This window comes from Scyliorhinus canicula, chromosome 13 (genome assembly GCF_902713615.1).
Source record: "Scyliorhinus canicula chromosome 13, sScyCan1.1, whole genome shotgun sequence".
Classification (NCBI taxonomy): domain Eukaryota; kingdom Metazoa; phylum Chordata; class Chondrichthyes; order Carcharhiniformes; family Scyliorhinidae; genus Scyliorhinus; species Scyliorhinus canicula.
Window position 1 is genome coordinate 12,780,006 of NC_052158.1, and position 25,342 is coordinate 12,805,347.

The 25,342-nt window shown below is 53.6% G+C and overlaps 1 protein-coding gene across 2 annotated transcripts in view; it reads right to left on the minus strand.

The window, feature by feature from the left end:
* LOC119976391 (complement factor B-like) overlaps positions 1–25,342 on the minus strand; it is a 109,570-nt gene that overhangs the window by 80,557 nt on the left and 3,671 nt on the right. For both annotated transcript variants that reach the window (XM_038816904.1, XM_038816903.1), the window contains exons 2-8: positions 14,953–15,165; positions 14,153–14,335; positions 8,473–8,646; positions 7,241–7,342; positions 5,221–5,354; positions 4,172–4,319; positions 95–226 (exon numbers count right to left, since the gene is read on the minus strand). In XM_038816904.1, the coding sequence (XP_038672832.1) occupies positions 95–226; positions 4,172–4,319; positions 5,221–5,354; positions 7,241–7,342; positions 8,473–8,646; positions 14,153–14,335; positions 14,953–15,165 (1,086 nt within the window). The remainder of the gene's footprint in view (positions 1–94; positions 227–4,171; positions 4,320–5,220; positions 5,355–7,240; positions 7,343–8,472; positions 8,647–14,152; positions 14,336–14,952; positions 15,166–25,342) is intronic.

The following is a 25,342-nucleotide window of genomic DNA, read 5'->3' on the forward strand; positions in this document are numbered from 1 at the left end:
GCGGTGGTTCAACAACACTCCTGTCAGATCGACCCCCCATCTCCTGTTCCCCCAACCACTCACCAGGAACTCCTCAGTAACACAGCGTACTCACCATCAGTAAATAGTATGGTGACAAATCTTATGTCGGCCCAGGTGTCACGAAACATCTCTTTTGTAAGGGACATAATTTCCAGGACTTTGGTCAGTGCGCTATGGATGTCAGTACCTCTCCTGTCACCATGAACTGTGAAACACAAGAAACAAAATGAGAGATTGATTGGTTTAAGTGGCATGGTAAAATGCTGCAAGTGTACAGGGATTTGGTGAAATCACATCTGGAATGACAAGTTCCGTTTTGGTCTCCTTTGGAGGCGGTACACCGGGAGTTCACTAAATTGGTCCCTGAGATGAGAGAGTGAGAAAATAGGAGCTGGAGAAGGCAAATTTGGGCCTTCGAGCCTGCTCCATCATCCATTACGATCATGGCTGATCATCCAACTCAATAACCGAATCCTGTCTTCCCCGCTCCCCTATCCTTTGATCCCCTTCACCCCACGCGCTGTACCTTTTTAAAAAAAAAATTTAGAGTACCCAATTCATTATTTTCAATTAAGGAGCAATTTACATAGATACATAGAACATACAGTGCAGAAGGGGGCCATTCGGCCCATCGAGTCTGCACCGCCCCACTTAAGCCTTCACTTCCACCCTATCCCTATAACCCACTAACCCCTCTTAACCCCATTTAGCGTGGCCAATCCATCTACCCTGCACATCTTTGGGTTGTGGGGGTGAAACCCACGCAAGCACGGGGAGAATGTGCAAACTCCACACAGACTGTGACCCAGAGCCGGGAACAACCCCCAACAGTGTCCCCAGCCCCTGGCAAAGAGATTGTCCCTCCCCCGACTGTGGCGACGCTGGACTAAGTCCGCAGCCGCCACGCCGAATTCCCGACGGATGAGACCACATGCGACCGACGCCGTCGGGAACTCAGCCGGTCGGAGGCGGAGTATCGGGGGGGAGGGCCTCAAGCGAGTATGCTGCTTTGGAGGGTGCGGACTATCGCAAAAGGGGCGCCGATTCAGCCGTGAACGGGAATTCTCCGGCCAATCGCCGAACTCGATTTTGATGTCAGCAACCAGAGAATCCTGCCCACGATGTTTCGGCTCCGTGGTAGCGAATTCCACACGCCAACACTCTCTGTGAAGAAATCTCTCCTAATCTCTGTTCTAAATGGCCTACCCTGCATCGTCAGACTGTGACCCCTGGCTCTGGACACGTCCATCAACGAGAACATCCTCCTTGCATCTACCCTGTTGTCCTATGATGAGAGGTTGAGTAAATTGGGTCTATGTTCTTTCGAGTTAAGAAGAATCAGAGGCAATTTAATTGAAGGAACTTGACAGGGTGGATGTCGAGGGATTTTTTCCACTGGTTGGGGTATTCGAAAACACGGGAACAGTCTAAGGATCAGGGAACAAACATTTAGAACTGAGAGGAGGAGAAATTTCTTCAATCAAAGTGTGAATATTTGGAACCCTTACCAAATAAAATACCATCAATCTCAGATTCAGATTTTGACATTTTCAATTGATCCCCGCCATCCATCCACGGACTCCCACCCACCTACCCACCAACCCCCTACCACACCCTGCAGCAGACTGAGCAGTTTGATGGGAGCGGGATGGGGGTGGGGGGGGAGGGGAGGGGGGGCATCGTTGCACATTTCCACTCCTCTTTGCGTGATGAAGTGCTTGCGGACATCATGCAACTGAGGTTACGGGGATGCGTGGGCTTCAGTAGGGTGCTCTTCCCAAGGGCCGGTGCAGACTCAATGGGCCGAATGGCCTCCTTCTGCACTGTAAATTCTATGAATCACCCTGTATGACCCTGTTCTAATTTCAAACTTCTGTCTCCCTCCTTTCTCAGCTCCCCTGGCCATCCTCACTCGTACAGGAAATTGCTTTTTTTCTTTATCTACACCATTGAATCTTTTAATCATCTTCGACACCTCAATACCACTGCCCTTTCATCGTCTATACGCTGACAAATACAAGTCGGGGTCTATGGCCTCCTAATGGAACCCCTTCAGCCCTGGTATCATTCTGCTAAATCTTCACTGCACCCCATCTCAGGCCAATGCATCATTGCTAAGAACATAAGAAATAGGAGTGGACCATTTGGGCCTGCTCCATCATTCTATATGATCATTTTGATCTTGGCTTCCGATCACACTTTTTCATTCCCCCCCCCCCCCCCCCCACTCCAATATTCCTTGATTCCCTGAGGAACCAAAATTTAGTCTATCCCAGCCTTAAATATATTCAATGACAGATCGTCCACAATCCTCTGGGGTAGAGAATTCCAAAGAGTCCCAGCCCTTTTAGTGAAGACATCACAGTCCTAAATGATCGGCCCCTTACCCTGAGTCTGCATATCCTCTCGCCGCCATATTCTAGATTCTCCAGTTCGGGGTCAGTCCTGAGGTGTGAGGCCCACCTGAGGTCTCTCCATAAGGAGGCCCTAAAGCAGATCTTCTCAGAGGCCATTTGCCCATCCACAGTTAGGCAGAAACTGCTCGCTCTGGTGGAAGGGTCGATCATCAGAGGTGATTTAAGGTGATTGGCAAAAGAAACAACGGTAACAGGGGAAAAAAACATGGCCAGTCTTTCTGACCTGAAATCGCCAGCCTGAGAGGGTGGTGGACACCGTTTCAATCGGGGCATTCGGAAGAGAATTGAACCATTATCTACAGAGGAAGAATTTTGAGGAGCATGGGGGAAAAGCAAGGGAGTGACACTGGGTGAACTGAGCTTGCAGAGAGCCAGCACGGACATGACGGCCAAATGTCCTCTTTCTATGCCCTACCCAATCTATAATTGGCAGACTTTCCTACCTTCGCTGTTGGATGGCCAGGTTCTGATCCGGAGGCTACGTCTCATTGTCGTGGCCCTTCCCAGCAGCTGGAAAAGGTTCCCTCTGATATTTCCTAATCGATTCTTTTCAAAATCATGAATCTCTCAATCGAATCACTCCCTCAATGTTTCCGGGGAATACAACCCCATTTATTGAGTCGATCCTCATAACCTAGCCCTTGGAGCTCTGGTTGATGCATTCCTTCAAAGACCAATAATATCCCGCAGGGAATTCTGAAAACACCCACCAGGTCTGAGTTTTTCCCCAGTGCCCGTTGAGTGCCCAAAACTGGAGGCAGCAGCGTGAATTTCCTCTTCATTGCACCGGGATGGAATCACCGAAGTTTGGAGGTTGCCCCTTCTATTTTTCCATGAGGCCGTTTGGTCTTGCCCAGTGCCATCAATTAACCAACCCCAGCTTCACAAAGCGGTGTGATATTTAGTCATTTCTATGGGGGGATTGGGGGGGGGGGGGGGGGGGGGGGGGGGGGGTCGGTGTCCAGGGCATCAAAGATCCATGGGTTCTTACAGAAAAAGGGAGGTTGTGGTAGAAGGACTGAGCAAACATTTTTTTTTGATAAATTTAGTGTACCCAATTATTTTTTCCAATTAAGGGGCAATTTAACGTGGCCAATCCACCTATAGAACATAGAACATAGAACAGTACAGCACAGAACAGGCCCTTCGGCCCTCGATGTTCTGCCGAGCAATGATCACCCTACTCAAACCCACGTATCCACCCTATACCCGTAACCCAACAACCCCCCCCCCCCCTTAACCTTACTTTTTTAGGACACTACGGGCAATTTAGCATGGCCAATCCACCTAACCCGCACATCTTTGGACTGTGGGAGGAAACCGGAGCATCCGGAGGAAACCCACGCACACACGGGGAGGACGTGCAGACTCCGCACAGACAGTGACCCAGCCGGGAATCGAACCTGGGACCCTGGAGCTGTGAAGCATTTATGCTAACCACCATGCTACCGTGCTGCCCATCTGCCTATCCTGCACATCTTTTGGGTTGCGGGGGCGAAACTCACGCAGACGCGGGGAGAATGTGCAAACTCCACACGGACAGTGACCCAGGGCCGGGATTCGAACCCGGGTCCTCAGCGCCGTAGGCAACAATGCTAACCACCGTGCCACCGTGCTGCCCGGACTGAGCAAACATGAGGAGCTGAATAGACCATTGCTGTTGTTATCTCTTATGCTCTTCTTAGGCCATTAATGGATTCTGAATGACACTCACTCTTCAAAGCGCAACTTACTCATGTAATTGGCATTCTCTGAATTTTGTAATAAGTCGATAACGTCTTCAGCATTGGATTGCATCTCATCATAGAGGTTAGCTATCACCATTGGCTCGGATGCATACGATATAATACCAAACCTGGGCCGAACGTCAAAACTTGCAATCTAGGAGACAAAAAAAAAATTCACCGTCCACTGGCCTGAGAATAACAATATTTTTTCCCTCTATTCAGTCACGAGATGCGAGTGTCATTGGCAAGGTTTGTTGCCCATCCTTAACTGCCCTCAATAAGGTGGCAGCGAGCCACCTTCGTGAACCGTGTCTGGTAGAGGGACACCCACCGGGCTATTCGGAAGGAAGTTGCGAGATTGTGTCCCAGTGACAGTGAAGGAACGGTGATAAGTTCCCAAGTCAGGATGGTGTGTGGTTTTGGAGGGGAGCTTCCAGGTGGTGGTGTTCCTGTCTATCTGCTGCCCTCGTCCGTCCTTCCAGATTGTAGAATTTGGGGGTTTGGAAGGTGCTGCCTAAGGAGCCTGGGTGAGTTGTTGCAATGCATCTTGTAGATGCCGGTAGCACAATGGGTAGAAAATTTGCTTCACACCTCCAGGGTCCCAGATTCAATCCCCGGCTTGGGTCACTGTCTGTGTGGAGTCTGCACGTTCTCCCCGTGTCTGCGTGGGTTTTCTCCGGGTGATCCGGTTTCCTCCCACAAGTCCCGAAAGACGTGCTGTTAGGTAATTTGGACATTCTGAATTCTCCCCCTGTGTACCCAAACAGGCGCCGGAATGTGGCGACGAGGGGCTTTTCACAGTAACTTCATTGAAGTGTTAATGTAAGCCTACCTGTGACAATAAAGATCATTATTATTATTAGACGGTACGCACTGCTCCCATTGTGTGTCAGCAGTGGAAGGAATGAATGATTAAGGTGGTGAATGGAGTGGCGATCAAGCGGGGCTGTTCTTACATGAGGCAAATGTGTCTGATGAAATGCAGTGCAGAAAAAAAAGTGAAATAATAACGTTTGTCAATTCAGGCCACTTGCCGACGGTGATTGCTCTCTTACCTTGTTGATGAGGTTCTCAGCCACTTTCTTCGAGTCTAAGAAATTTTTCTCACCAACACTTTCAGAAGCATCGAGAAGGATGTATATATGAAGTGGTGTATCCTTGCTGAGGTGAATTTTGCGAGCAGTAGATGCTGCGGAGGAGCAGATGGTTAAAGCCGGAATGTTATGGATCATGTTGGCACTCAGGGAATGGGAATCCTGTGAATGGAAGACACAGACTCTTTCCAGTGGGCATCAAGCACCCCTGGCTCAGCCTGCACTGGCGGTCCTGCCCTTCCCACCCTTCATGGTGTTGCCGTTAAACCACCCCTCCCCCATGCACTACTCCTCCCGAATTGAGTCCATCCGCCAACTGTCTTTAGACGAAGGCGGACGCCTAGCTTGACGATGGAACTCCACCGGTTGGTATTGCCAACCCTTTAGCATTACCTGGAGTCTCCAACAATTCAAAGGTTAAGGTCACTGGACACTGCTGCAAGTGGAACCTGGGAGGGAAATATGTCACAACAACTAAACAAACCTGACATTTGTCGTTTTGTCCGATTTCTTCAAATTATGGCTTAATTATATAAGTGGCGGAGAATTGGGGCAGGGGGGCAGTAAAGGCTGTTGGACCAGTTGGAGATGGGAGGTCATGTTGTGAAAGCAACTGAAAAATGTCCAATCAGAATTGTCAATCCGAGCTGCAGGCCCAATCAGAATTGTCAATCCGAGCTGCAGGCCCAATCAGAATTGTCAATCCGAGCTGCAGGCCCAATCAGAATTGTCAATCCGAGCTACAGGCCCAATCAGAATTGTCAATCCGAGCTGCAGGCCCAATCAGAATTGTCAATCCGAGCTGCAGGCCCAATCAGAATTGTCAATCCGAGCTGCAGGCCCAATCAGACATAAGGTGCCAAATTGGTCAAGCTGGTGCAGGAGACTTTTCTCGGGGCTTTGGAATTGTTCCCTGCTGTCTGGGGTGAAAGGTCACCAGATTCCCAGTCCATTTGGTTCACCTGACTGGGCCCCGCTTGCTTTACAGCCACATCCCCTGGATGTCCATGATCATTTCTTAAATGGCTTTCTTTTTTGTCCGATCTTTCCCCATATTCCCGATTTCTCATGTCGCTCACTCTTTAGTCACTGAACTTTCACAGTAAGAAGTCTCACAACACCAGGTTAAAGTCCAACATGTTTGTTTCAAACACTAGCTTTCGGAGCACTGCTCCTTCCTCAGGTGAGTTCACCTGATGCATTCCACCTATCCCCATTACCCAGTAACCCCAGCTAACCTTTTGGACACTAAGGGCAATTTATCATGGCCCAATCCACCTAAGATGCACGGGCGCGATTCTCCGCAAATGCGGCGAGTCGTAAAGGCTGCCGTGAAACTGGCCGTGTTTCACGGCAGCCTCCGCGCCCCCTCCCTGGACCCGATTCTCCCCTCCCGGGTGGGGCTAGCAGCGGAGCCTCGTGAAGCATGGCATCGCGGCCTTAGCGTCATGATGACGTCAGCCGCGCATGCGCGGATTGGACGGCTCCAACCCGCGCATGCGCGGGGCCATCATCTCCCTCGGCCGCCCCGCAGACTGATCCTGCGGGGCGGCGGAGGGAGAAAGAGTGCGTCCGTTACGGACGCACTGGCCGCGATCGGTGGGCAACGATCGCGGGCCCAGGTCCCCCTTGGCATGGCTGTGGTATGGCTGTGCCAATCGGGGCCCTGGATGCCCAGAACGGGCATGTTGCGGCCGTTTTTACGACGGCAGCAAGCAGGTGTGTTTGCTGCCGTAAAAATGGCCGTAAAGGCCTGGGAACTCGGCCCATAGGTCTGGGGAGAATCGCTGTTCGTCGTAAAAAGTGGCGAACAGCGATTCGTGTCGTTGGGCGGCCGTGGGGTGGGGGGGGGGAGAATAGCGGGAGGGCGTGAAAAATGTCGGGGAAGCCCTCCCGCTATTCTCCGACCCGTCATGGGCAGCGGAGAATCGCGCCCCACATCTTTGGACTGTGGGAGGAAACCAGATGCCAGATAACGTACCTTGTTTCTTGCCTTCTCCAGTTTGGGTCATGCCCAGCATGCTGGTGAATGAGGCTGTGAAATCTGCTGCTACCTCGTCCGGACTGTCAAAGGAGCTTCCATCTGCAGAGGAAAGAAAAGTGCTGATTTTGCGGGAGCCACTTCCTCGATTGGTTCCGACACATCCAAGTTGAGGACAGCCATTTTTAATATTCTGGAAAATGTACTCTTTCGTGGGACGTTGGCGTCAATGGCTGGCCAAGCATTCATTGCCGCCCCCCTAATTGCCCTTGAACTGATTAGCTTGCTATACCATTTCACAGCGTGGTTAAGAGGGTCCAGAGTCATAAGTAGGCCAGACCAGGCCAGGAGGGCAGATTCCCTTCCCCAAAGGACATTAGCGAACCAGTTGGTTTATGATAATCGAGAATGGTTTGATGGTCACCATTACGGAGACTAGCGTTTCCAAATTCCAGATTTATTTATGAATTTAAATTCCACCAGCTGCCAGAGCGGAAGCTACAAAGAGGTAGGCTTCCTAAAGCGCGAGTTACTGTCCAGATAACCAGGGAATTGGGACAGAAAGAATGTTGACGACGAATGGAATTAAGTGAGCAGAGGCCAAGGTTTTGTTCAGAGGAATTCAAAGAAGACTAAAAAAGCGTTAAAGTGCCAATTGCAAAAACCAGCAGCCTTCAAAGGTGAATCAAACATCTGATGCCATTTTATTACAGTCTGGGAACTGAGAGTTGAAGTAATTGTGAGCACCTTGCACCAAAGTCAAGACAAAGAAAACCTAAAGGTGTTGGCGTAAAATCCTGGACTAGGTTCGCTGTTAAAAGTGAAGCAGAAGCTTTGTTTAAAAGTGTAGTTTGGAAAACGTGGTCTGGATTATAGAATACAAACATTAAGGGAAAGCATGATTTAAAAGAAGATTCAACAGTGTGACTTTAGATACGGAATTTGAAATCGCTTGTGTGGAAACCAGAGTTCAGTGAGACAAGGTGGTTCACGGTACAAGAATCAGCTAGAGAGATTTTGCGGAGAAATCTACAGGCATTCACTTGGGATCAGAGGGGAGTTTGACTTCCCACAGTGTGCTAAAAGAGGACTGTGTGTTAATGAGACCGTTGTAGCTTAAGATGTGCTTTTAAATTCAAATATTAAGATAAGGGGGGGGTAAAGGAATGTTATATTAGAATCCAAAGATCCCGTAGTACCATGGAAAGATTGTGCGAATGGTCAAGACTTACGCCGACAGCTAGGCTCACGCCCTGTCCACCCCTTTGACTCCAGGCACTCTCTCTGCTGCGATCCCATCAGCACCAGGCCATTGTTGCAGGAATACTCCACCTTGTCACCGATCCAATAATTCGTCCCAGATTTCCTTCCTCCAGCTGGGATCCCGGGGTTTAGGCAATGTTGTGCTGAAAGAGATGGGAGGAATTATTCACGGGCCACCTACAACCCCGCAGCCTTCAGCTATCGCAAAGCCAGGGTGGCAAACAGGCAAGGCCGAAACATCCCTCCCTCAATGTCTTCCATTCTATGAATTCCGAAAAGGCGCAATTCCTGGTGGGATAACGCCCAACTCAGACTGAGGGAAGTCCCACTGGAATGATCCACCAAAGGTCTTTCTCTTAACCCTCTATCAATCTAATCCCTGACCCATCTTTTAAAAATATAAATTTAAAGTGCGCAATTCATTTTTTCCAATTAAGGGGCACTTTAGTGTGGCTAATTCACCTACTCTGCACATCTTTAGGGTTGTGGATACATAACCCACGCAGATACGGAGAGAATGTGCAAACTCCACACGGACAGTGACCCAGAGCTGGGATCGAACCTGGGACCTCGGCGCCGTGAGGCAGCAGTGCTAACCACTGCGCCGTCGTGCTGCCGCCGTCCCTGACCCATTTTAAGAATTGAACTGAAAGGTAAAATTACTCAGAGACACAGGGATGAGATGGAGGCCCATTCAGCCCCTCAGGTCTGTTGCTGGAATACGGTAAGCAGTGCGGGACACCACACATTAGAAACGATATGTTGGCCTTGGAGCATGCGCATGGCGACTTCACTGGGCTGGTCCCAAAGACTCCAATGTTTAAATCAAAATGCATTCATGAAAACTAGGGGTGAATTCTGTGAAATATAAATGTTTCAGCAGTGATTTAATCAACGGTTTCAAGAGATTGACAGAGATGTTTGGACGGGGAGCAGCATTGGGAGAGTGCAGGGAGAGGAATTGGACCCATGACAGGAACTGTGAGGCTGGGAGGAGAGTGCGTGGGTAGAGTGAGGGTGGAGGGAAGTGAAGGTAGGGGGAGTGAGAACAGGCAGATGCGAAACGGAAAGTAGGGGCGGGATGAGGGAGGGGGTGGAAAGGGTGAGCAGGAGGCAGGGGGCAGCAAGGGGGGTCAGAGGGGGAACAGAGAGGAAAAGAGGGGGAGTGGGGGAACAGAGGGGGAGCGGGGAAATAGGGGGAGCAGAGAGAGCAGGGGGAGACAGAGGGAGACAAAGGGGGAGCAGGGGGAGAGAGCCGGGGAACGGGGGAGCAGGGGGAGACAGAGGGGAAGTGGCATGAGACAAAGGGGGAGCAGGGGTAGACAGAGGGGGAGCAGGAGCAGACAGAGGGGAAGCGGGAGGGACAGAGAGGGAGTGGGGGGAGGCAGAAAGGGAGAGGGGGAACAGAGAGGGAGTGGGGGAGGAGTGGGGGAACATAAGGAGAGAGGGGAGGCAGAGGGAGGACAGGCACGGTGGGAAGGTGAAAGAGGGCAGGGAAAGATGGCATGGGAGGGGGGAGCTTGTGGGGGGGAGTGAGCATAGGGGGAGGTGGGAGCGTGGGTGGGGGGAGGGCGTGGAGGGGGGAAGGAGCTTGGGGGAAAGGGAGCGTGAGGGGGGAGGCATGGGGAGAACGGAAGCCGGGGGGAAGGGAGCATGGGGGGGAGGGAGCGTGGGGGGAGGGAGCATAGGTGGGAGCGTAGGTGGGGGGGAGCATGGGGGGGAGGGAGCGTTTGGGGGATGGAGCATGGGGGGGAGCGTGGGTGGGGGGGAGGGAGCATGGGGGGAGGGAGCGTGGGGGGAGCATGGGGGCGAATGGAAGCGTGGGGGGAAGGGAGCATGGGGAAGGAAGGAGCGTGGCGGGGAAGGGAGTGTGGGGGGGAGGATCAGATCATGGTGGGGACGATCGTGGGGGTAAGGGAGCATGGGGGCGAAGAGAGTGTGGGGGGAAGGAGCATTGGGGGGAAGGAGCGTGGGGGGGGAAGGAAGGGTGGGGGGAAGGGAGCATGGGGGGAAAGGAGCATGTGGGGGATGGAGCGTGGGGGGGGAGGGAGCGTGGAAGGGAGGGAGCGTGGAAGGGAGGGAGCGTGGAAGGGAGGGAGCGTGGAAGGGAGGGAGCGTGGGGGGGAAAGGAAGTATGGGGGGGGAAGGGCATGTGGGTGGGAGGGAACGTGGGGGAAGAGAGTGTGGGTGGAAGGAGCATGGCGGGAAGGGAGCGTAGGGGGGGCGGATCATTGGGGGGGAGGGAGCATGGGGGGGAGGGAGCGTGGTGGGGGCGGATCATTGGGGGGGAGGGAGCATGGGGGGGAGGGGAGCGTGGGGGGGGAGGGAGCGTGGGGGGGAGGGAGCGTGGGGGGAGGGAGCGTGGGGGGAGGGAGCGTGGGGGGGGGAGGGAGCGTGGGGGGGAGGGAGCGTGGGGGGAGGGAGCGTGGGGGGGAGGAAGCGTGGGGGGAGGGAGCGTGGGGGGGAGGGGAGCGTGGGGGGGAGGGAGGGTGGGGGGGAGCGTGGGGGGGGAGCGTGGGGGGAGGGAGCGTGGGGGGGAGCGTGGGGGGGAGGGAGCGTGGGGGGTAGGGAGCGTGGGGGGAGGGAGCGTGGGGTGGGAGCGTGGGGGGGGGGAGCGTGGGGGGAGGGAGCGTGGGGGGGGAGCGTGGGGGGAGGGAGCGTGGGGGAGGAGCGTGAGGGGGGAGCGTTGGGGGGGGAGAGTGGGGGGGGAGGGGAGCGTGGGGGGGAGGGAGCGTGGGGGGGAGGGAGGGTGGGGGGGAGCGTGGGGGGGGAGCGTGGGGGGGGGAGCGTGGGGGGGGAGCGTGGGGGGGGGGGAGCGGGGGGGGAGGGAGCGGGGGGGAGGGAGCGGGGTGGGGAGCGTGGGGGGGGAGGCGGGGGGAGAGGGGAGCGTGGGGGAGGGAGCGTGGGGGGGGAGCGTGGGGGGGGAGTGGGGGGGGAGGGAGCGTGGGGGGGAGGGAGCGTGGGGGGGGAGCGTGGGGGGGAGCGTGGGGGGGGGAGCGTGGGGGGGGGGGAGCGTGGGGGGGAGGTGGGGGGGGGAGGGAGCGTGGGGGGGGAGCGTGGTGGGGGGAGCGTGGGGGGGAGGGAGCGTGGGGGGGAGGGAGCGTGGGGGGGGAGCGTGGGGGGGAGGGAGCGTGGGGGGGGAAGGAAGGGTGGGGGGAAGGGAGCATGGGGGGAAAGGAGCATGTGGGGGATGGAGATGGGGGGGGAGGGAGCGTGGAAGGGAGGGAGCGTGGAAGGGAGGGAGCGTGGGGGGGAAAGGAAGTATTGGGGGGGGAAGGGCATGTGGGTGGGAGGGAACGTGGGGGAAGAGAGTGTGGGTGGAAGGAGCATGGCGGGAAGGGAGCGTAGGGGGTGTGGATCATTGGGGGGGAGGGAGCATGGGGGGGAGGAAGCGTGGGGGGGGGGATCATTGGGGGGGAGGGAGCGTGGGGGGGAGGGAGCATGGGGGGGAAGGAGCGGGGGGGAAGGGAGGGTGGGGGGAGGAGCGTTGGGGGAGGAACGTCGGGGGAAAGAGAGCCAAGGAGGAAAGAGCCTGGGGCGAGAAAGGGAGCATGGGGAGAAGAGCGTGGGGGGTGGGGTGGGGGGGGAAGGGAGCGTGGGACGAGGAGCGTGGGAGGGAGGGAGCGTGAGGGGGATCGTTGGGGGGAGCGTGGGGGAGAGGGAGCGTGGGGGGGATGGAGCGTGGGTGGGGAGCGTGGGGGGGGAGCGGAGGGGAGGGAGCGGTGGGGGAGGGAGCGGTGGGGGAGGGAGCGGTGGGGGAGGGAGCGGTGGGGGAGGGAGCGGTGGGGGAGGGAGCGGGGGGGGAGGGAGCGAGGGGGGGAGGGAGCGGTGGGGGAGGGAGCGTGGGGGGGAGGGAGTGTGGGGGGAGGGAGCGGGGGGGGGGGGAGCGTGGGGGGGGGAGGGAGCGTGGGGGGAGGGAGCATGGGGGGGGAATGGAGCGTGGGGGGGAGGGAGTGTGGGGGGGGAGGGAGCGTGGGGGGAGGGAGCGTGGGGGGGGGAGGGGAGCGTGGGGGGGATGGAGCAGGGGGGGGAGCGTGGGGGGAGGGAGCATGGGGGGGAGGGAGCGTGGGGGGAGGGAGCGTGGGGGGGAGGGAGCGGGGGGGAGGGAGTGTGGGGGGGGAGGGAGCGTGGGGGGGAGGGAGCGTGGGGGGGAGGGAGCGTGGGGGGGGATGGAGCATGGGGGGGAGCGTGGGGGGAGGGAGCATGGGGGGAGGGAGCGTGGGGGGAGGGAGCGTGGGGGGAGGGAGCGTGGGGGGGAGGGGAGCGTGGGGGGGAGGGAGTGTGGGGGGGGAGGGAGCGTGGGGGGGAGGGAGCGTGGGGGGGAGGGAGCGTGGGGGGGGATGGAGCATGGGGGGGAGCGTGGGGGGAGGGAGCATGGGGGGGAGGGAGCGTGGGGGGAGGGAGCGTGGGGGGGAGGGAGCGTGGGGGGAGGGAGCGTGGGGGGAGGGAGCGTGGGGGGGAGGGAGCGTGGGGGGGGGAGGGAGCGTGGGGGGGAGCGTGGGGGGGGAGGGAGCGTGGGGGGGGGGGAGCGTGGGGGGAGGGAGCGTGGGGGGGAGCGGGGGGGGGGGAGCGTGGGGGGAGGGAGCTTGGGGGGAGGGAGCGTGGGGGGGGAGCGTGGGGGGGGAGGGAGCGTGGGGGGGAGGGAGCGTGGGGGGGGAGCGTGGGGGGGAGCGTGGGGTGGGAGCGTGGGGGGGGAGCGTGGGGGGAGGGAGCATGGGGGGGGAGCGTGGGGGGGAGCGTGGGGGGGGAGCGTGGGGGGAGGGAGCGTGGGGGAAGGAAGCGTGGGGGGGTGAAGGGACTGGGGGGGAGGAGCATGGCAGGAGCATGGGGGGACGTGCGTGGGGGGGACAGAGAGCGTGGGGCAAAAGGAGCGTGGCGGGGAGGAGCGTGGGGCAAAAGGAGCGTGGCGGGGAGGAGCGTTGGGGGGAAGTGAGCGTGGGGGGAAGGAGAGTGGGGGGAGCATAGGGGGAGGGAGCGTGGGGGGGGAGCGTGGGGAGGGAGGGAGCGTGGGGGCGAGGGAACGTGGAGGGGATGGAGCATGGGGGAAGGAAGCGTGGGGGGGAGGGAGCGTGGGGGGGTGAAGGGAGTGGGGGGAGCGTGGGGGGGACGAGCGTGGGGGGGACAGAGAGCGTGGGGCGAAAAGGAGCATGGCAGGGAGGAGCTTTGGGGGGAAGGGAGCGTGGGGGGAAGGAGAGTGGGGGGGAGCGTAGGGGGGAGGGAGCGTGGGGGGGAAGGGCACGTGGGGAGGATGGGTGCATGGGTGGGCGGGATTGTGGGGAGGGGAGCGCTGGGGGGAGGGAGCATGGGGGGAGAAAGAGTGGGAGGGGAGGGAGGGGGCATTGGGGGGGAGGGAGCATGGGGGAAGGGGGCAATAGAGCATGGGCGAAGGATAAGTGGTTGGAATGGGGTGAGTTGTATCGGTGTATGTGAAGATTGAGGGGTTGTGGAGTTGGAGGAGGTTGAATGGGGGATGGAGGAAGGAACGGAGAGTGGGCCTTTTGGCAGACGGAGATAAAGTATGAGGGGGTCGTGTCTGAAAAGTGCTTGGCCTTTCAGGAGTGATATTAGGAAACTTTTGTGAATACAAAGGGTGGTAGACATTTTGAACAATAAACAAACTCATTCGTGAACTCTCTGAGAAGCACTTACATCCAGAATTGCAGATGGTTATGGTCCCGTTCCATCGACCATTCTTCATACAGGTCCTGCTGACTGAACCATGTAGCTCATATCCATCGTAACACTCGAACGTGACTGTGTCCCCAATGCTATAGGAAGTGTTTGTTGGCCTGATCATCCCTTCTTCCAGTACAGGCGCCGGACATTGAAACTCTGGGGAAATAGCAACAGCTTAGAAGGGCTGAGTGGCCTGTCGTGGACTTTGAGCATTGAGGGTGCGAAGGGCGCAGAGCAACTTCAAAAACTTCAGGTACAAGCTCGTGTGCCCCTGACCAAGGAGATCATTGAATCTCAGACGGTCACAGCTCCGAGTTTGAATCCAATCAGGGTGGAAGTGGAGGAATTTAAATTCAGTGGCGTGAATATACCAGGTTATTGGAAAAATCCAATGTTATCAGGGGAGGAGGTTCGCCATCTGGATCGAGTCTGGCTCACATGTGACTCCAGACCCACAGCAATGTGGTTGACTCTCAGCTGTCCTCCGAGATCGTGGATCAGTGAAGGGTTGGGGTGCACAGAGGAAGCATTTTGGCCCATTTCGTCCATGCCAGATTGCCCAGCAGGTTACTCACTTGCACTCAATGAAAGGACCTGCGATGCCAGTTGTACCAGACGGTGGTGCCACTGCCACTACCACCTTCTCGAGCAATTGGGAGTTGGGGGGGCACTGAGAAAAAAAAATCAATGATGCCCACGTAGCGTGGAGGGTGAAACAGAAAGAGCTACGAGAGATACAGCTCAAGGCAGGAAAAGAATGGACAGAGCCTCACCTTTGCAAATGGGCGTGATTTGTCTGTGAGAGGACCTGAACCATTGTCCACGTTTTGTGCACTTTGCACTTGACACTGGGAACGGGTAATGCGTATCCGGACACTCGAAGTTCAAAACGCTGCCCACCGCGTTGCCATTCGATTTTGTCAAAGTGCCACCGATAATGCGGACACTGGAATCACAGGTTACAGGGACTTCTTCCTCGTCAACTCCTGCAATGAGATTCATGAAAGTAACTCCGCAAAGGGGTGAGGGAGGTGGAAAATAGGATGGGGGAGGTTGTATTTCTCTGCCGGACAGCACCTTGGCCTCAAAATCAGTCCAGAAAAGAAACGCGATCGGCTCATGTCGAAGAAAGAGGTCACTTGGCCCCTTGTATCCATGTCGGTACTCTGTACAGCAACTCGCCTAGTGACATTCTTCTGCTTTTTCCTGGTAACCTTGGAACTAATTTCCCCTCAGCTGCTTATCCACTTCCCTCTTGAATGCCTCAGTTGACCCTGCCTCCAATGCAATCTCGAGCAGTGCATTTCAGATCTAGCCACTCCCTGCGACCAAAAGGTTCCCTCTCATGACACTATTGTTTCTTTTGTCAAATCCTCTTAAAGTTGGGCCCTCTGGTTCTCTATGCTTCTGGCAATGGCAACACTTTCTTCCCAACTCTGTCCAGACACCTCATGACTTTTGGACACCTCTATCACATTTCTTTTCGACCTTCTCGTCTACAGCAGGGGGTAGGGTGGGGGAGGGGAGGGAACAGCCACAGCCTCTCCAATCTATCCATGCATCTGAGGTCCCTCGTCCCTGGAATCAGTCTCGCGAATGTTTTCTGCACCCTCTCCAATGCCTTGGCCACCTTCCTGAGGTGTGGTGCACTGGTCACTGTTGTGTTCTGCTTCCTCATGTAGCATAAGCTGCTTCCTTGATGTATGCTCTGACAAAGGCAGGTTCAGACTTGGAGATAGGTTTAACACATTTATTGAACAGTTAACAATTCTCCTACTTGAGTTTGACTCTCCTGCTAATCTTGCTATAGTCACTCAGGCTATCTAACCAGTCTGCTCCAAGCCACGTGTTGGAGGTGATGCTTCTGATCTGCCCCTGTCCTTCTCTCTAAGTGTCACCTGTGGAAAGAGAAAGAGGATGTGTGCCCTGTCCTTTTATATGGGTTACATAATGCCTTCTTGTGGTAGTGTCACCTCTGGCTGTCTTGACTGCCCATTGGTTGTGACTGCACGTGATAAACAGTAAGGACCCACAAATAGCAGTTACAAGATGCTATGGTGGTGTTGGATTTTCATTTATATAGAACCATTCACATTCGCAGGATGTCCCAAAGTGCCAAGCAACTAATGAAATATTTTTGTACAGTAGCTAATTTGTACATAGAAAGATCATTGACAATTATGTGACAATCACTAAATTATCTGTTGTTTTTAAGCAGTGTTGATTGAAGGATAAATATTCTATGTGTTCATTAGCTGTATGTCTGCATGTGATAACATCTCTGGTGCTCCCTCTAGTGTTTACTTAGTTGTAGTGTATTTACATTAACCCCTTGTGTATTTACAGTGATGCATATCACCAGTCACAACGCTCCAGTTGAGGCTCACCCAGTGTTCCATAGAAACCCGACAGTGCAGAAGGAGGCCATTCGGCCCATCGTGGCTGCATCGACCCTCCGAAAGAGCAACCCATCTAGGCCCATTCCCCCGCCCCATCCCCGTAACCCTACCTAACCTGCACATCCCTGGACAGAAAGGGGCAATTTTAGCATGGCCACTCCACCTAACCTGCACATCCCTGGACAGTAAGGGGCAATTTTAGCATGGCCAATCCACCTAACCTGCACATCCCTGGACAGTAAGGGGCAAATTTAGCATGGCCAATCCACCTAACCTGCACATCCCTGGACAGTAAGGGGCAATTTTAGCATGGCCAATCCACCTAACCTGCACATCGCTGGACAGTAAGGGGCAATTTTAGCATGGCCAATCCACCTAACCTGCACATCCCTGGACAGTAAGTGGCAATTTTAGCATGGCCAATCCACAACCTTTGGAATGTGGGAGGAAACCAGAGCACCCAGAGAAAACCCTGGTGCCGTGAAGCAACATTGATAACCACTGTGCCACCCTATTTTTATAGACTCAAGTTATTTTTATTGAGTTATGTATTTTAAAAATATTTTTGTTCTCCTTTTTCACATTTACTTCCAAATTTACACGCACCAACAAATAATAATAATCGCTTATTGCCACAAGTAGGCTTCAATGAAGTTACTGTGAAAAGCCCCTAGTCACCACATTCTGGCACCTGTTTGGGGAGGCCAGTACAGGAATAAAACCCCCGCTGCTGCCTTGTTCTGCATTACAAGTCAGCTATTTAGTCCACTGTGCTAAACCAGCCCCGAAGCAGTAACAAAAAGAATGTCAATCCCCATAACAAAAACAACAATCCCATCCTAACACCAACCACCACACAACAGCCCACATGTTAACATAAACAGGAAAAATAAAAAGGAATTAGGAATCACCCATAATCATCATTAACATATGCAGTCCCCCTCCCCCCCAACCTCCCCCCCCGACCCCCGCCCAGTGTTCAATGTAATCCAATTCTTGAAAGTGCATAATGAATAACGCCCATGAATTGTTGAACCCCTCCATCTTTCCCCTTAGTTCAGCACACAGGGCTAAATAGCTGGCCTTGAAAGTAGGCCAGCAGCACGGTTCAATTCCCGTACCAGCCCCCCCCCCCCCCTCCCCCACCGAACAGGCGCCGGAATGTGGCGACTCGGGGTTTTTCACAGTAACTTCATTTGAAGCCTACTTGCGACAATAAGCGATTTTCATTTCATTTTCATTTCTCAAGAGTTAAGAATTCCAACAGGCCCCCCCACCACGCCAGGGCACAGGGTGGAGGGGTTGCTCTCCAGCCTATCAGGATCCGCCTTCGGACGATCAACGAGGCGAAGGCTACAACATCTGCCTCCGCACCCGAATTGAGATAGTTGTTTCCAGTTATTAAAAACTACCTGAATTGAATATGTAAATTTAAACCATCCAATGAAAACATCAGAACCATTGATTAGTGCTTAACTAGAAGAGGAATTTGCGTCCGGACCTCCTCCCGACTTTCCCATTATAGACGATAGAATATTCCAATTGAGATACAGGCCATTCAGCCCATCACAAGCTACCTCATCTAATGGCACCTCCACTGAGCCATTGCATGCTATCTTACTTGTGCCAGCTTTCTTTCTAAAATGAGGCTGCTGGACAGGGTATACCTGTGGTGGGAGCTGCCGCTGTTTGTCAGTCAAACACTCTCTCCCAATTCCTAACAGATATTGAACGCCATGACAGGGATTGTACGCCCAGCAGAACTTGCCCTAGTGGTGCTGCTGCTGGGTCGGGCAGCCATACGCCGGAGAAGGTGGCAGCAACAGCAGCGTCAGCTGATGCTCGAGGCGGCGGCACACGTGCCGCGTCCCACCCCACACCCTGAAGTCCCAGCCCCCCATCAGGACATGGAGGAACTCAGGAGGGTGTCCCGTGATGGCCCAAGGTATACAGGTGTCGCTGGTCATTCGAACCGATGACGGACAGCGCGTGCCTCAGTAGACTCCACCTCAACAAGGAGACGGTCCGTCACCTGTGCCATGTCTTCGTGGACTTGGCACCACGTGGAAAAGGAGGACACCCGCTTCCAGTGGCCATCAAGGTCACTGCAGCCCTCACCTTTTACAACTTGAGAGGAAATCTGATTGAATAAATGGGCCGAATGAATGGGCCTCCTTCACCTTAGTGGGCCTCAAGATTGAAATCAGACTCGTTCACTAATCAGGACCCCAGGAGTAAGATCATTTAATAGGTGCCGAATATTTGATGATTATAGAAAATGCTTAATGAGACCAAATGCGTCCTTTCAACGATAGAAATTGTACAATTTGTGCAAATACGCATTTCCCAAAGAAGCCAGATCAATGTGATTCAAAGGGATGGCACAGTGGTTAGCACTCCTGCATCACAGCATCAGGGACCCGGGTTCAATTCCGACCTCGGGTGTCTGTATGGGGTTTTCACTTTCTCCCCCCTGTCTGTGTGGGTGTCCTCCCACAGTCCAACGATGTGCAGGTTAGGTGGATTGACCCATAGTGTCCAAAAATGTTCGGTGGGGTTACGCGGATAAGGCGGGAGTGCGGGTCCGGGTGAGGAGCTCCTTCGGAGGGTCTGTGCAGATTAGATGGGCCAAATGGCCTCCTACACTGTAGAGATTCTATGATGTTAGGTGGATTAACCACGCTAAATTTCCGGGCATAGAACAGGGGTGTGGGCCTAGGTAGGTGTTCTTTCAGAGGTTCGGTGCAGACTGGATGGGTCGGAATGGCCTCCTTCTGCACGGTAGGGATTGTAGATGTCATTTACATTTCCACTCTCTCTCTCTGCCTTCCTTAGGTAAAGTTGAAACTTTGTTCTGAAACTGGGCCATTTACTTTAGTTTCCAAAACAATTACCCTCCCATTTAATATTTATTATTTGTTGTTAAAATATCAAATGTTCATTGCAAGAACATTTTAAAACCATGATGCTCCTGTCACCTGTTCTGCAACAGGGACGGCCGTGCATGAGCTGGCGGCCATGGGTCTGATGCTATCATTCCAGCTGTCCTTCCAGTGGGCAGCAGGATTTACAATGAACTTTTAGAATTAGAATTAGAACAGTACAGCACAGACCAGGCCCTTCGGCCCTCGATGTTGTGCCGAGCAATGATCACCCTACTCAAGCCCACGTATCCACCCTATACCAGTAACCCATCAACCCCCATTAACGTTATTTTTTAGGACACTATGGGCAATTTAGCATGGCCAATCCACCTAACCCGCACATCTTTGGACTGTGGGAGGAAACCGGAGAACCCGGAGGAAACCCACGCACACACAGGGAGGACGTGCAGACTCCGCACAGACAGTGACCCAGCCGGGAACATAACCTGGGACCCTGGAGCTGTGAAGCATTGATGCTAACCACCATGCTACCGTGCTGCCTTAAAGTACCTTACTGCACGTGACAAGCAGTAAGGACCCACAAATAGCAGTTACTAGATGCTATGGTGGTGTTGGATTTTCATTTATATAGAACCATTCACATTCGCAGGATGTCCCAAAGTGCCAAGCAACTAATGAAATATTTTTGTACAGTAGCTAATTTGCACAGAGAAAGACCATTGACAATTATGTGACAATGACTAGATTATCTGTTGTTTTTAAGCAGTGTTGATTGAAGGATAAATATTGGCCAGGAGCAGAGGGAACTGCCCTGTTTTTCTTCCAACAGTGTCATTGTGTATTTTGCTTGGGGTTGCAGGCACAGACATAGTTTGGGATCCCAGCTGAAAGATGGCCCCTCCCTCAGTTCTGCACGAGGAATGTTGCCCAGCAACATGTGCTTAAGCACACGTATTCTGACTCAGTCATGACTGTGTCACCCATTGAGCCATGCTTCGTGAGTTGGATAGGTCCATACAGATTATTCCAGTCTGATGGATTAGTGAGGATTAGGAAACAAGGGTTTAAGCGGTACGCGAGTAGGAATACACTGCATGTTCGATGATTCTTGCTTACTCCGGAGCGTAGCGAGGCAGTAAACAGGAAGGCAAAGTGAATGTTGGCCTTTATTGCAAGGTAGAGAGAGTATAAATGTCTCGCTACAGCTGTACAGGACATTGGTGAGAGCACACCTGGAGTACTGGGTATAGATTTGACCTCCATCTTTTTTTAAAATTTAGAGTATCCAATTCTTTTTTTTCCAATTAAGGGGAAATTTAGTGTGACCAACTCACCTGCCCTGCACATCTTCGGGTTGTGCGGGTGAGACCCTCGCAGACAGAGGAATTTCTTCGCAAAGAGGATCATTAGTCTTTGGAATTCTCCTCCCCAGTGAGCAGTGGAGGGTGAGTGAGACAGATATTTAATTAACACAGGAAATGAAAAATGAAAATCGCTGATTGGAACAAATCGGTTTCAAATGAAGTTACTGTGAAAAGCCCCTAGTCGCCACATTCCGGGACGTCTAGGTGTCTAGGGTTATGGGGAAGACAGAAATGTGAAGTTAAGGCCACAATCGGATCAGCCTTAGCAAATGTCAGAGCCTGCTCAAGGGGTCAAATAGCCTACTCCTGCTCCTATTTCTTATGTTATGAGCCTCTGGTGTGGTGTGAAAGGGGGGGGGGGGGGAGAGAAAGGGAGGGAGGGATGGAAAGGGAGGGAGGGAGAGAAAGGCAGGGTGGGAGAGAAAGGGTGGGTGGGAGAGAAAGGGAGAGAAAGGGTGGGAGAGAAAGGGAGGGGGCGGGAGAGAAAGGTGGGAGAGAAAGGGAGGGAGAGAAAGGGAGGGTGGGAGAGAAAGGAAGGGAGAGAAAGGGAGGGTGGGAGAGAAAGGGTGGGAGAGAGTGGGAGAAAAACGGAGGGAGGGAAGTGGAGAGAAAGGGAGGGTGGGAGGAGGAGGGAAAGAAAGGAGGGACGGAGAGAAAGGGAGTGGGAGAGAAAGAGAGGGGGTGGGAGAGAAAGGGAGGGTGGGAGTGGGAGAGAAAGGGAGGGGGTGGGAGAGAAAGGGAGGGTGGGAAAGGGAGGGGGAGAAAGGGAGAAAGGAAGAGCAAGGGAGGGAGAGAAAGGGAGAGTAGGAGAAAGAGTGGGAGAGAAAGGGAAGGTGGGAGGAGAGAAATGTAGGATGGGGAGGAGGGAGAGAAAGAGAGGAAGGCAGAGCAAGGGAGGGGAGGTGGGAGGGAGCGAGAAAATGGTGGGTGTGTGGGTGGTGTTGTATTCTGTGGTGCCACTGTTCATAAGGCTACACCAGAACATACATGTGTCCCACGAGCATGATGATTTATTGTGAAACACGTGGAAGGATAACTGACAGAAATATATATATTTATATATATATACACAAAGTATTTTGAATTCCTTGGGAGCTACTCTAAGTGTGACTGTCCTGTTATACTCCTTAACACCAACTGCCGAGTGTTCCACGTCATGTGACCAAGGTCTGATGCCACCAGCTGGTTGGAGGTCACATTACTATGTGCAATATTATTCACCAACATAGCACCACATCCCCCTTCCTTTGGAGATGTCAACATTTATATACAGAAACATTATTTGTGATATACAGAAAAATTATTTGTATTGATATTTACAAATACATGATGGTTTTAAACATATGTTGTTGTAAGTTCTGTCTATCCGGCTTGCACCGCAATCTGTTCAACCTTCTGAGTATTGGCTGACTGGTGAACGTGCCCTCTTCTGGTGCTGGTGTTTCTGCTCTTTCTACATTTACTGCTGCGGATTCGGCACTGATCACTGGTTCCGCTGTGTGTATTCGTGTCTTCATCAGATTTGGTATTGCACCCCAGCTCCTTCACTGGATTCAGCACGAAGGCCTGTTGCACGTTTAGTAATGCCCTTCGGTTCCTTCGCAGGACTGAACCATCCTCAGTGATGACCATAAACAACTGTGGAGATAGCTGTTGCACAACCTTGGTCTGTTTTAGCCATCCATTTCTGTTGGCATGCTCGATTCTGACAGTGTCCCCTGACTGCAATGGCTGAAGTTTCCTAGTAACCCTGTCATAAACCTCTTTCTGCCTCCTTTTTTGAAGAAGCCATTTGCTCTGTCGGCATTGATTGACATGAAGCTGAATACCGTGATCCACCAGGCGTACCTCATTGTCACCCGTGGCTCGAGAGACAGCATGTCAGCTACTGCAAAGTACTTACCTGCCGTTAGGGGCAGCAGGGTAGCATGGTGGTTAGCATAAATGCTTCACAGCTCCAGGGTCCCAGGTTCGATTCCCGGCTGGGTCACTGTCTGTGTGGAGTCTGCACGTCCTCCCCCTGTGTGCATGGGTTTCCTCCGGGTGCTCCGGTTTCCTCCCACAGTCCAAAGATGTGCGGGTTAGGTGGATTGGCCATGCTAAATTGCCCGTAGTGTCCTAATAAAAAAAGTAAGGTTAAGGGGGGGTTGTTGGGTTACGGGTATAGGGTGGATACGTGGGTTTGAGTAGGGTGATCATGGCTCGGCACAACATTGAGGGCCGAAGGGCCTGTTCTGTGCTGTACTGTTCTATGTTCTATGAAAGTATGAGGTCAAAGTCGTAGCGCTGGAGCTTCATCATAAGGCGTTGTATTCTTGGGAACATTTGACACAAATGATTTTGCACCATGGATACGAGTGGCCTGTGGTCAGTCTCCACCAGGAACGTAGGCAGCCTGTACACATAATCATGGAACTTTTCTAGACCAGGACCAGCTCAAGGCATTCCTTTTCAATCTGCGCATACCCGCGCTCTGTTTTGGTCATTGCACCCGACGAGTATGCCCCCAGCAGTAAACTGTCGTCTGCACCTTGCTGCAGAAGCACCACGCCAAGGCCATCCTGAGATGCATCAATCGAGATCTTCATCTTTTTTGTCGGGTCAAAGAAGGCGATGACTGACGCTGACGGTAGCGCGATTCGCAGCGCCTACCACTCCTGCTCGTGTTTGGGAGACCAACTAAAGACTACATCCTTTTTTTACGTAAGTGTTTTTTATTGGATTTTTGAACAAAGTATATTTGCTGTTATGTGTACAGGATATGATATATATATATATATATATATATATAAAAGTAGGCATCTGTTTGTGCCGGAGAGACAATTCCGGAGGGCAATCCTCGAATGGGTCTGGTGCCAGTGTTGCCCCTTGCTTCTCCCGGATGGATTTTGTCGCCATTGTCTTCTCGTGCACTCTACCGCTTCAGCCGGCCCTCCCGTCTTCCGCCTGTATTCTCCTTTTTCTCTGTTCCTGTGGATGTCAAGTTAGTTAACGTTTCCCTACCTACCCCGCCCCACCCCCCCCCCCCCACCTCCCTGGCTCTCCTCTATTGTTCCCTGTCTCTTCCCTCCTCCCGTCACCCCCTGTGGTTCACCTTTCCTTCCTCTTAGAGTGAGCAGTCCCCCCCTCTCCTGGTCTATCTCTCCCTCTCATGCTTTGGCTGCTTTCCCCTGGTTCTTGGCTACCTGGCTATTCTTCTGCTTGTTTGTTGGCCACAATACAGGTCCCGGAACAATTGGGTGAATGGCTCCCACGTTCTGTGGAAGCCGTCGTCTGACCCTCGGATGGCGAATTTGATTTTCTCCATTTGGAGAGATTCCGAGAGGTCGGACAGCCAGTCTGCAGCTTTGGGTGGTGCTGCTGACCGCCAGTCGAAGAGAATTCTACAGCGGGCGATCAGGGAGTCAAAGGCACGGGCTTCCACCCTCTTCCCCGGAAATAGATCTGGCTGGTCTGAAACCCCGAAGACCGCTACTTTCGGGCATGGCTCCACCCTCACCTCCACCACTTTGAACATTGCCTCAAAGAAGGCTGTCCAGTACTCTACAAGTCTGGGGCAAGACCAGAACATGTGGGCGTGGTTGGTCGGGCCTCCTTGGCACCGTTCACATCTGTCCTCCACCTCCAGGAAGAACCTACTCATACGAGTTCATGTTAAGTGGGCTCTATGTACCACTTTTAGTTGCGTCAGGCTGAGCCTTGCGCACGTGGAGGTGGAGTTGACCCTATGCAGTGCTACTACGTCCTTCTTTATTGAGTCTCGCAACTGGGATGTTTTGGAGGCCAGATTAGGAATCAATTTGCCCACAAAATGTATCATGCCAAATACACGTAAGACGCCTTTTTTGTCTGTGGGCCGAGGCACCATTAGAATGGCCTTAATTTTTTCACCATCCGGCTGCACACCTTTTGCCGATAGCCCATCTCCTAAGAATATGATAGTATCCACCCCGATTTGGCACTTGGTCTGATTAAGCTTGAGGCCATTATTGCTTACCCTTTGCAGAACTTGCAGCAGCCTTTCATCATGGTCTTCATGTGTGGACCCCCAGATGATGATATCATCAACGTAGACGTGGATGCCTGGTAATTCTTCTACTACGTGTTTCATGGCACGATGGAAGATTTCAGATGCTGAAATTATGCCGAACGGCATTCGCAGGAAGCAGTAGCGCCCAAAGGGTGTGTTGAACGTACACAACCTGGTGCTCGCGTTGTGGAGCTTCAGCTGCCGAAGCATTGCGATGAAACACGTCGCTCCAGCTATTTTGCAAGCTATTCCTTTCCTCTTCGGGATCGGGTAATGCTCCCTTTCGGTTGAGATCCTTGGGGTCCATACAGATCCTCAGGCCACCATTCCACTTTTTTACACACACCACAGGGTTGAGCCAGTCGGTGGGCTCCTCGATGCGTCTGATGACTCCCAAAATCATCATTCTTTGCAGCTCGAGCTTCACCTTGTCCTTCAGCAGAGCAGGCACACGTCAGGGTGCATGCACCTTTAGCTGGATACAA